This window comes from Anomaloglossus baeobatrachus, chromosome 5 (assembly GCF_048569485.1).
Source record: "Anomaloglossus baeobatrachus isolate aAnoBae1 chromosome 5, aAnoBae1.hap1, whole genome shotgun sequence".
In the NCBI taxonomy this organism is placed as follows: domain Eukaryota; kingdom Metazoa; phylum Chordata; class Amphibia; order Anura; family Aromobatidae; genus Anomaloglossus; species Anomaloglossus baeobatrachus.
In genome coordinates, this window is record NC_134357.1 from 450,576,799 (window position 1) to 450,589,105 (window position 12,307).

The 12,307-nt window shown below is 48.4% G+C and overlaps 1 protein-coding gene across 5 annotated transcripts in view; it reads right to left on the reverse strand.

Annotated features, from left to right (window-relative positions):
• TPX2 (TPX2 microtubule nucleation factor) overlaps nucleotides 1-12,307 on the reverse strand; it is an 85,143-nt gene that overhangs the window by 20,186 nt on the left and 52,650 nt on the right. For 4 of the 5 annotated variants that reach the window (XM_075350535.1, XM_075350534.1, XM_075350536.1 and 1 more), the window contains exons 3-4: nucleotides 9,380-9,466; nucleotides 8,037-8,109 (exon numbers count right to left, since the gene is read on the reverse strand). In XM_075350535.1, the coding sequence (XP_075206650.1) occupies nucleotides 8,037-8,109; nucleotides 9,380-9,466 (160 nt within the window). The remainder of the gene's footprint in view (nucleotides 1-8,036; nucleotides 8,110-9,379; nucleotides 9,467-12,307) is intronic. The other variant, XM_075350537.1, reaches the window with a different exon arrangement.

The following is a 12,307-nucleotide window of genomic DNA, read 5'->3' on the forward strand; positions in this document are numbered from 1 at the left end:
GGGTCTTTCCGACCTGTCCTGGACCTGAAACTTCTCAACAAACACGTAAAGACCAGGCGGTTCCGGATGGAATCCCTCCGCTCCGTCATCGCCTCAATGTCCCAGGGAGATTTCCTTGCATCGATCGATATCAAAGATGCTTATCTCCACGTACCGATTGCTCCAGAGCACCAGCGCTTCTTGCGCTTCGCCATAGGAAACGAACACCTGCAGTTCGTGGCACTGCCGTTCGGCCTGGCAACAGCCCCACGGGTTTTCACCAAGGTTATGGCTACTGTAGTAGCGGTCCTCCACTCTCAGGGTCACTCGGTGATCCCTTACTTGGACGATCTGTTGATCAAGGCACCCTCTCTAGAGGCATGCCAACACAGCCTCGACGCTACTCTGGAGACTCTCCAGAGTTTCGGGTGGATCATCAATTTTCCAAAGTCAAATCTGACACCGGCCCAATCGCTGACATATCTTGGCATGGAGTTTCATACCCTCTCAGCGATAGTGAAGCTTCCGCTGGTCAAGCAGCGGTCACTACAGACAGGGGTACAATCTCTCCTTCAAGGTCGGTCACACACCTTGAGGCGCCTCATGCACTTCCTGGGGAAGATGGTGGCAGCAATGGAGGCAGTTCCTTTCGCGCAGTTTCACCTGCGTCCTCTTCAATGGGACATCCTACGCAAATGGGACAGGAAGCCGACGTCCCTCGACAGGAACGTCTCCCTCTCTCAGGCGACCAAAGCTTCCCTTCGGTGGTGGCTTCTTCCCACTTCATTATCGAAAGGGAAATCCTTCCTACCCCCATCCTGGGAGGTGATCACGACGGACGCGAGTCTGTCAGGGTGGGGAGCGGTTTTTCTCCACCACAGGGCTCAGGGTACGTGGACCCAGCAAGAGTCCTCGCTTCAGATCAATGTTCTGGAAATACGGGCAGTGTATCTTGCCCTGAAAGCGTTCCAGCAGTGGCTGGAAGGCAAGCAGATCAGAATTCAGTCGGACAATTCCACAGCGGTGGCATACATCAACCACCAAGGCGGCACACGCAGTCGGCAAGCCTTCCAGGAAGTCCGGCGGATTTTGATGTGGGTGGAAGCCACGGCCTCCACCATCTCTGCAGTTCACATTCCAGGCGTGGAAAACTGGGAAGCAGATTATCTCAGTCGCCAGGGCATGGACGCAGGGGAATGGTCCCTTCACCCAGACGTGTTTCAGGAGATCTGTTGCCGCTGGGGGGTGCCGGACGTCGACCTCATGGCGTCCCGGCACAACAACAAGGTACCGACGTTCATGGCACGGTCTCAAGATCCCAGAGCTCTGGCGGCAGACGCCTTAGTTCAGGATTGGTCGCAGTTTCAGCTCCCTTATGTGTTTCCTCCGCTGGCACTGTTGCCCAGAGTGTTACGCAAGATCAGGGCCGACTGCCGCCGCATCATCCTCGTCGCTCCAGACTGGCCGAGGCGGTCGTGGTACCCGGATCTGTGGCATCTCACGGTCGGCCAACCGTGGGCACTACCAGACCGACCAGACTTGCTATCTCAAGGGCCGTTTTCCATCTGAATTCTGCGGCCCTCAACCTGACTGTGTGGCCATTGAGTCCTGGATCCTAGCGTCCTCAGGGTTATCTCAAGACGTCATTGCCACTATGAGACAAGCTAGGAAACCAACGTCCGCCAAGATCTACCACAGGACGTGGAAAATTTTCCTGTCGTGGTGCTCTGCTCAGGGTATTTCTCCCTGGCCTTTTGCCTTGCCCACTTTTCTGTCCTTCCTTCAATCTGGACTGGAAAAGGGTTTGTCGCTCGGCTCCCTTAAGGGACAAGTCTCAGCGCTCTCTGTGTTTTTCCAGAAGCGCCTAGCCAGACTTCCACAGGTACGCACGTTCCTGCAGGGGGTTTGTCACATCATCCCTCCTTACAAGCGGCCGTTAGAACCCTGGGATCTGAACAGGGTGCTGATGGTTCTTCAGAAACCACCATTCGAGCCAATGAGGGATATTTCTCTCACGCCTTTCGCAGAAAGTGGTTTTTCTAGTAGCAGTCACTTCACTTCGCAGAGTGTCTGAGCTAGCTGCACTGTCATGCAAAGCTCCCTTCCTGGTGTTTCACCAGGACAAGGTGGTTCTGCGTCCGGTTCCGGAATTTCTCCCTAAGGTGGTATCCCCCTTTCATCTCAATCAGGACATCTCCTTACCTTCTTTTTGTCCTCATCCAGTTCACCAATGTGAAAAGGATTTGCACTTGTTAGATCTGGTGAGAGCACTCAGACTCTACATTTCTCGTACGGCGCCCCTGCGCCGCTCGGATGCACTCTTTGTCTTTGTCGCTGGCCAGCGTAAAGGGTCACAGGCTTCCAAATCAACCCTGGCTCGGTGGATAAAGGAGCCAATTATCGAAGCTTACCGTTCGGCTGGGCTTCCGGTTCCCTCAGGGCTGAAGGCCCATTCTACCAGAGCCGTGGGCGCGTCCTGGGCTTTGAGGCAACAGGCTACGGCTCAGCAGGTGTGTCAGGCGGCTACCTGGTCGAGCCTGCACACTTTCACGAAACACTATCAGGTGCACACCTATGCTTCGGCGGATGCCAGCCTAGGTAGACGAGTCCTTCAGGCGGCAGTTGCCCACCTGTAGGAAGAGGCCGTTTTTCGGCTCTCTTACGAGGTATTATTTTACCCACCCAGGGACTGCTTTTGGACGTCCCAATTGTCTGGGTCTCCCAATAGAGCGACAAAGAAGAAGGGAATTTTGTTTACTTACCGTAAATTCCTTTTCTTCTAGCTCTAATTGGGAGACCCAGCACCCGCCCCTGTTTTTTTGTGTACACATGTTGTTCATGTTGAATGGTTTCAGTTCTCCGATATTCCTTCGGATTGAAGTTACTTTAAACCAGTTTATAATTCTTTTTCCTCCTTCTTGCTTTTGCACCAAAACTGAGGAGCCCGTGGGAGCACGGGGGGTGTATAGGCAGAAGGGGAGGGGCTTAACACTTTTAGTGTAATACTTTGTGCGGCCTCCGGAGGCATAGCCTATACACCCAATTGTCTGGGTCTCCCAATTAGAGCTAGAAGAAAAGGAATTTACGGTAAGTAAACAAAATTCCCTTCTTTTCTCCAACTGTCAACTGTCTCTGACTCCGCCTCCAAACCTGGATTTTAAAGGGGACCTCACCTGAACTCCGCTTGTAGAGCTCCCCCTACAGGCCTGGAGTGGAAATGTATGTGGGATTACCCGATGTGGAGATCCTTCCCTGCCCCAGGTACAGGTATATTTGTGGCAACTGAACCCTGGGGAATATAATATATTATATTATATATTTTAAATTTTCTCACAAAAATGTTTTAGACATAAAATGTTTTTTTTAACAAGAGTAAAAAAGGAGAAAAATTCACCGTACCATTTGTTATGCAATTTCTCCTGCATACACCGACATGTGTGTTTGGGAGCACGGCAGGGCTCGGAAGGGAAGGAGCGCCATTTAAGGTTGATCTATCAACAGCTTTTTCCCTTATAAGTTGCGGTCAGCACCAGTGAGCCCTTATGTACAGTATAATATTTATTCATTTATATAGCGCTATTAATTCCACAGCGCTTTACATATAATGACACTGTCCCCACTGGGACCCTATCAGTATGTGTTTGGAGTGTGGGAGGAAACCAGAGTATTTTAGAATGCTGTATATAAGTGCCCAGGCCGATCTGTAGAATGTAAAAAACATTATTATACACACCCTGCAGGGTGGTCAGGTTCCATAGGAGGAGCCGGACCAAGACCAGCGACGCCCATCTTCCATTGCCGTCCTTCTTCCCTGCTCCAGGTGGATGACGCATCCTACGTTATCCACACTGAAGCCGCCATTGTGCTTCTGCACATGTGCACTTTGATCTGCCCTGCTGAGGGCAGCGCAAAGTACTGTAAAGTGCAGGCGCGAGGAAAGGGCAAAGGCCGCATGTGCACTATAATACTTTGATCTGCCCTCAGCAGGGGCGCAATGAAGGTGTTTGGATGTTGTAGGACATGTCATCCACATGGCGCAGGGAAGGAGGACAGCGATGGAAGGAAGATGAGAGGCGCGGGACCGAGACTAGCAACACCCATCAGACCCAGCCACCCCACAGGCAAGTTACACAGATCGGCCTGGGCACTTGTATATGGTATTCTAGAATGCTGTAACTAAGGGGTTAGTGGTGATGGGCGCAGCTCATAAGGGACAAATCTGCTGGCAGGTTCCCTTGTAACCTTTGGAGTGCAAAATTGGCTGGAACAGACCGCACATTTCATGTTGTGTTTGCAGAGCTGCAGATATGCCTAAAAAGCGGAAACCCCTCACAAGCACCCCAATTTGGAATCTACACCCCCTCAAGGAATTTATTTAGATATTTGGTGAACACCTTGAACCACAGATGCTTCACAGCCTTATATATCGGAGTTGTAAAAAAGTGCTTTAGCCCCCGATTTCTCATCTTTACAAGGGTAGCATGTGAAAATGGCCCCCCAAAGTTTAGTGTGCAATTTCTCCTGAATACAGGTACGCTACATGGGGAGGGAAACTACTGTTTGGACGCACTGTCAAGCTCCGAAACACGGAGCGCCGTTTTGGAAAGCAGACTTTGATGCAATGGATTAGCGGAAGCTGTGTCGCATTTGCAGAGCTCCTTGTGTGCCTAAATATTAGAGCTCCCCCACAAGTGACCCCATTTTGGAAGCTACACCCTTCAAGGAATTTATCTAGGGTCATAATTATAAATTGATTTTCTTGGTGTATTAATTTATAAGGTGGTGGTATGTGTAAGTTGTGAGGAATATATCAGACAATAAAAGGGCGTTAACAGGATGAAAGCAAATGTTATCAATTCACTGACATGTGGTACACTTTGAAAGCACCACTCGAGTAGAGTTTTGTTTACCACTGGAGTGGTGCTTTAAGTCTAACTCCCAGCCCCTGGTCTAATACTCACCCGCAGGTGTATTCATCTTTCATCAGTCGGTCTTCTCCAGATTGCTAGCTGTTGGCAGCTCGTATTTCATGGAGAAGATGGATGTCACATCTCAATCCAAATATATGAGAGCCTTGTTCTGGCTCTCAGATACATTGATAGCTTAAGATGTAATATTTAACTTCAGGCAAGTAACAGTGGGACTGGAGTGACAAAAAAAAAAAAAAAAAAAAAGGGAAGACACCAAAATGTGAGTATACGACCAGGGGCTGAGGCTTTAGATGTAGGGTGTGCTCACACTGGAATATATATTTTTCGCCTAGCATCAGTATGTCATGAGTGTGCAGGGTTTTTTTTTCTCCCTTGGCAAAAAATAAATAAAATTTACACTCATGTGACACCCGCCAACTTTTCAGACTGACAGTCTGGGAGAGATGTAGCTATATACACACATACATACACTAACGTGAGCACACCATTAAAGCACCTTTTCTGTGTTCTTCCTTCCATGAAGTTTCAGGAATGTCACCAGGAAAATGGTACCCTGGTACAATATGGGCACCATGAGAAGTACTGGGACACTCACCTTCCTGACTGCCAAACAGTAGGGCCCTCATAACTAGCTCCTGTAGTGCCTTGCACATCGAAGCAGCACAAAAGCAATGTACCCTGCCTTCTGTACAATGTGCACAGCTTTTTGTACCATACTTTTGCTTTTCGCATGGCACTGTATGATTTCATTACCTTATCTGAGACATATACACCCCTCCCTCCCCCATAGACATATCTGGCTTTGGGACTTCTGTTGTGGTACCTTTGACAGTTAGGGAAGCTGTGGTCAGAGTGTATGGTGGTCAAGATAAGGACATCCTTATACTTGACCACCAACATGTTGTTGCTACACTGGGCTCATGCTTACTGAGCAGTTACCCACTTTGTGGCTTAGAGGCCACATACAACTGTACCTCTGGCAGTAGGTCCTAATGAGTGTGGAGTAGAAGTTCTCCATGTAGAGGGGATAACCTTGATTCAGCAGTAGGTGCACCAAATCCCACACCATTTCTCACTTACCGTCTGGAGAAGCAGACATTCAGGTGGAGGGGGTAGGGCGCAATCCAGGTCCCATTCCCTTCATAAACCCCAAATCTGAGGTTGTACCATGTGGTTCTCTTGTATAGTTTATTTCAGTACCTTCCGTTTTAATCGGCCAGTATTGTTGGAATGTTAGCCTCCCTTTGAAATTAGCTCCATCTATACAGATGGCCCTTTGGGGGTGTACGCCTCAGCAGGTTTTCTGCTGTAGTGGTCAACTACTGGCAGAATTTTATATAGACAAACTTGGGATTGTCTCAGGGAGGAAACTGTGCTATCATACTGCAACAGTGTTTGGATTCCTTCAAATAGTGTCCTTGTCATATAGAAACCTAGTGCCTAGTGTGTTCTATATCAGGACTGTGCAGCACCATACATGTACAGCAGTTTGCAGGAATGCACTTCCCGCATATCATGAAGAGGTTAAATTAAAACATCGCAGCTTTTCACTATGTAACCTGAGATCAGCATGATTTAGGGACAGAAACCCCCAATTCTAGCGGTCTGTCAATTACTGGGCTGCTTGCTGTAAAGAAATCACTTCTCTGCGGCAGATCTACCAGTTCTCCGAATCCTGAGCCCTGTGTAACCCCACTCTACATGGATTAGCAGATTTCTGTGCACATTAGCAGCTTTCTGCCTATGCACAGTCAGTGTTGGGGCCGGGGTTAGACATAGGAAGACTACATGGCACGATACAACTAGTCCACTAGTGATAATCGTCTGCTAATAAATCACTGATTTTTTGGAAACTGCATAAAGCAGACTAGGAAGTGACAACCCTGGAATTGCAGCCTCTACATCATGCTGCTCTCAGATTAAAAGGCAAAAATTTGCTGACCCAATCAGTATAATTGATTTGTATATATTCAGTTTTATTCGTTTAAAGACTGGAAATTCCCACATTTGAGACCAGAACCCTGCAGGTGTCCGGAAATTGTACGGCTCTGCATGGTGGGAGCGGTCATTCGCCAATGTACAGAGCTGTGCGGTTATGGCTCTATACACTTCTTGCACCAAGCCACTGCCGAAAGCTGGTCACAGCCTACTGGTGGGGGTGCTGGGCATTGCAGGGTGCAGATATTAACCACTTATAGGATAACAAACAAAAAGGTACAACTGAACTCTCTCGCCTGACTGTTCTCTACAAGAGCCGCTGCCAGACATCTCTGGTAGCAGCAGCTATCTTATAGGCTATAGATACACGGCGTCATGTGTCACGTGATAGTGCAGCATTGGCCTTTAGTATTTTCTGTGGTGTTGCGACTGAGACTTGCAAAGGTTTCCAAATGTGTTGGAGTTTCTGGTGCTTGTCGGAAACAATTGCCATAGACCTCAATACAAGCCGCACATGACACTCACCTGTAACCTGCCAGTTTTATCCACATCAAACCCTCACCTCTATCATAGCGGCGAGAAAAATTTAGGGGCCCCAATACAGGGACTGTTAGCCGAACCAGCCAATATCAGGCGACGATCGCCTGATGTGAATGGGGGGCCTGAAAAGGAATGTCACCACCATAATGTAGAGACCCTGATTCCAGTGATAGGTCACTCACTTGGATGCTTGCTGCAGTTTTGAGAAAATTAATTTGTTGTAGCTACTGCAGATTTACCAGTTCTTTGAATGCTGAAGTCTGTATAACCCGCCCACACCACTGATTGGCAGCTTTCTGCCTATGAAGTGTACACAGAAAGCTGTCAATAAGTGATGGAGTGGGGCTATACAGAGCTCAGGAATAAGGAGAACTGCATGGAAGCAAGTTTACTAGTCCTCTAGTGATAATTTCCTGCTGATAAACCATAGCAACAAGATAGGTAAGTGACACATCGCTGGAATCCGGATCTGTCTTTACATTATGCTGCTCTCAGATTAGGTGAGAAATCTGATGGCAGATGCCGTTTGAGGATAAATCAACAATGTTTTAGTTGACGACCCATTTACAGTGGAATTATCTTGTACATGACATGTCACTGTGCCAATCGAGCAAACAAAAGCACACTGGACATTTCTCCAGTCATTACCTTCTGGTCTGGGTTTGTGGAGTCGCCTGCTGTATTTTGGCTCTTGGATAACTGCTCCTGACTGCACTCCCACCTACAAAAAAAAAAAAAAAAAAAAATGATAATGGCACATTAAGTACAAATGGAATAAGAATCTGGCTGGCAAACACTTCAATATGCCTTAAGGGTAATTGTATGCCGCCCTGCAGCGATCTCTTAGTAGGGACTATCTAACTTCACCTGTGATCTCGAAGGCCATCTACAGTAACCAAAAATCGCAAAGCAACCCCTCATATGGTACCTTATCCCCATATCACCTATTGAAGAGTCCCCAAATTTTGGGTATCCCATTAAATAGAAGACAAAACTGCAATAAGCAGCAGATCCTGCATTGGCCAACTATTCATTCATATATTTCTATATATTTATTCACTTATATAGCGCTATTAATTCCACAGCGCTTTACATAAATTGTGAGCCCCAATGGGGACAGTATTGTCAATCTAAATTCCCTATCAGTATGTCTTTGGAGTGTGGGAGGAAACCCACGTAAACACGGGGAGAACATACAAACTCCTTGCAGATGGTTTCCTTGGTGGGACTTGAACCCAGGACCCCAGCGCTGCAAGACTGCAGTGCTAACCACTGAGCCACCGTGCTGCCCTTCATATGGACACCAACTACTGTAAGAATAAAATCTGCAGCAGAATAGCGAGTGCAGCTCTGGAGTTCTGATACAGGATAAAAAAAAATTTGTTTAAAAGAACAGAGTCCTCAGTGGTTGAAACCTTTTAATGGCTAACTGAAAAGATGGTAATAATTGCAAGCTTTCGAGACTACTCAGGTCTCTTCATCAGGCATGGTATAACACAAAATCTGAAGCGACACATTTATACACAACAGGACTTAGAATAGTGCAGAAAAAAAAAAAAAAAAAATACTGCACTACTATTACTACACTATTCTAAGTCCTGTTGTGTATAAATATGTGACTCTTCAGATTTTGTGTTATACCATGCCTGATGGAGAGACCTGAGTAGTCTTGAAAGCTTGCAATTATTACCATCTTTTCAGTTAGCCATTAAAAAGGTATCAACCACTGAGGACTCTGTTCTTTTAAACAATTTTTTTATCTCTACTGGCTAACTCGGTACAAAGATATATTTTACTTGATACAGGATAAGTAATGCATGTACACAGTGACTCCACCAGCAGAATAGTGAGTGCAGCTCTGCAGTATAACAGGATGGGACCAGGGATCAGTACAGAATGAATAACCTAAAATACATACAGTGACAATTCTTTATGTGAATAGCTACACTATCTGTATTATGCAGAAAAATGCAGACCCTTCCCATTATTACCCGCTTGTGCTGTTGTGTCGCCGAGGGTAGAACCCTCTGTATTCTGATCTGATGCTGGAGGCACATTCTCACCGTCAGTCACTTGATCTGCAGCACAATAAAAGTTTGCAGTTAGGCAGTTCAGCCTTATTAAAACTGGGGAAAGCCTTTACAGTCATGTACCGAACCAGGGTGCAGGCTGGAATTCAGAGGGAGAGGTTTTGGCAGGTAAGTACAGTATTTTTCGGATTATAAGACGCACTTTTCCTCTCCAAAATTTGGGAGGAAAACGAGAGGTGCGTCTTATAAACCAAATGTAGCTTACCAGGGGGGAGGGGTGCTGGAGAAGGCTTATGGGAGGCAGGGGTGATGCTGCGGGATGTGCCATGGGCTGAGGCAGGGGTCGCCATCCTGAAATGTCGGCCGTGCAGGCTTCAAATAATGACTCTTGGAGTCAGCACATTGATCCCCCAGCAGCGGAGGTGGCGCATGCGCAGATGAGATCTCGGATTGTCATTGAGCCGATAGCTCAACCTGCGCAGGTGCCGACTCAGGGGGCCATTTTTTGGAAGTCCACACCGCCAGCAGTTTCTGGATGTTCCTCTTGTCTCACAGTGAGGATATGTGACACCCACTGCACCGCCCCTGCCTCCTGTGACCCCGCTCCAGCCAATCCTCAGGAGAGGCACAGATCATAAGACGGACCCCCCCCCCCTCCCCCTAGATTTGGGGTGCATCTTATAAAATGAAAAAGGGAATTTTGTTTACTTACCGTAAATTCCTTTTCTTCTAGCTCCAATTGGGAGACCCAGACAATTGTTTTTAATTGGGTGTATACCTTCTGCCTCCGGAGGCCACACAAAGTATTACACTTAAAAGTGTAAAGCCCCTCCCCTTCTGCCTATACACCCCCCCGTGCATCACGGGCTCCTCAGTTTTGGTGCAAAAGCAGGAAGGAGGAAACTATAAATTGGTCTAAAGTAAATTCAATCCGAAGGAAGTTCGGAAAACTGAAAACCATTCAACATGAACAACATGTGTACACAAAGAACAACAGCCCGAAGGGAACAGGGGCGGGTGCTGGGTCTCCCAATAGGAGCTAGAAGAAAAGGAATTTACGGTAAGTAAACAAAATTCCCTTCTTTGTCGCTCCATTGGGAGACCCAGACAATTGGGACGTCCAAAAGCAGTCCCTGGGTGGGTAAAATAATACCTCGTAATAGAGCCGTAAAACGGCCCCTTCCTACAGGTGGGCAACCGCCGCCTGAAGGACTCGCCTACCTAGGCTGGCATCTCCCGAAGCAAAGGTATGCACCTGATAGTGTTTCGTGAAAGTGTGCAGGCTCGACCAGGTAGCCGCCTGACACACCTGCTAAGCCGTAGCCTGGTGCCGCAAAGCCCAGGACGCACCCACGGCGCTGGTAGAATGGGCCTTCAGCCCTGAGGGAACCGGAAGCCCAGAAGAACGGTAGGCTTCGAGAATTGGTTCCTTGATCCACCGAGCCAGGGTTGATTTGGAAGCCTGTGACCCTTTACGCTGGCCAGCGACAAGGACAAAGAGTGCATCCGAGCGGCGCAGAGGCGCCGTACGAGAAATGTAGAGTCTGAGTGCTCTCACCAGATCTAACAAGTGCAAATCCTTTTCACATTGGTGAACTGGATGAGGACAAAAAGAAGGTAAAGAGATATCCTGATTGAGATGAAAGGGGGATACCACCTTAGGGAGAAATTCCAGAACCGGACGCAGAACCACCTTGTCCTGGTGAAACACCAGGAAAGGAGCTTTGCATGACAGCGCTGCTAGCTCAGACACTCTCCGAAGTGATGTGACTGCTACTAGGAAGACCACTTTCTGCGAAAGGCGTGAAAGAGAAATATCCTTCATTGGCTCGAAAGGTGGTTTCTGAAGAGCCATCAGCACCCTGTTCAGATCCCAGGGTTCTAACGGACGCTTGTAAGGAGGGACTATGTGACAAACCCCCTGCAGGAACGTGCGTACCTGTGGAAGTCTGGCTAGGCGCTTCTGAAAAAACACAGAGAGCGCTGAGACTTGTCCCTTAAGGGAGCAGAGCGACAAACCCTTTTCCAATCCGGATTGAAGGAAGGAAAGAAAAGTGGGCAAGGCAAATGGCCAGGGAGTAAAACCCTGATCAGAGCACCAGGATAAGAATATCCTCCACGTCCTGTGGTAGATCTTGGCGGACGTTGGTTTCCTGGCCTGTCTCATAGTGGCAATGACCTCTTGAGATAACCCTGAAGACGCTAGGATCCAGGACTCAATGGCCACACAGTCAGGTTGAGGGCCGCAGAATTCAGATGGAAAAACGGCCCTTGAGACAGCAAGTCTGGTCGGTCTGGTAGTGCCCACGGTTGGCCCACTGTGAGATGCCACAGATCCGGGTACCACGACCTCCTCGGCCAGTCTGGAGCGACGAGGATGGCGCGGCGGCATTCGGACCTGATCTTGCGTAACACTCTGGGTAACAGTGCCAGAGGAGGAAACACATAAGGCAGTTGAAACTGCGACCAATCCTGAACTAATGCATCTGCCGCCAGAGCTCTGTGATCTTGAGACCGTGCCATGAATGCCGGGACCTTGTTGTTGTGCCGGGACGCCATTAGGTCGACGTCCGGCATCCCCCAGCGGCAACAGATCTCCTGAAACACGTCCGGGTGAAGGGACCATTCCCCTGCGTCCATGCCCTGGCGACTGAGAAAGTCTGCTTCCCAGTTTTCTACGCCCGGGATGTGAACTGCGGATATGGTGGAGGCTGTGGCTTCCACCCACAGCAGAATCCGCCGGACTTCCTGGAAGGCTTGCCGACTGCGTGTTCCGCCTTGGTGGTTGATGTATGCCACCGCGGTGGAGTTGTCCGACTGAATTCGGATCTGCTTGCCTTCCAGCCACGGCTGGAACGCCTTTAGGGCAAGATACACTGCCCTTATCTC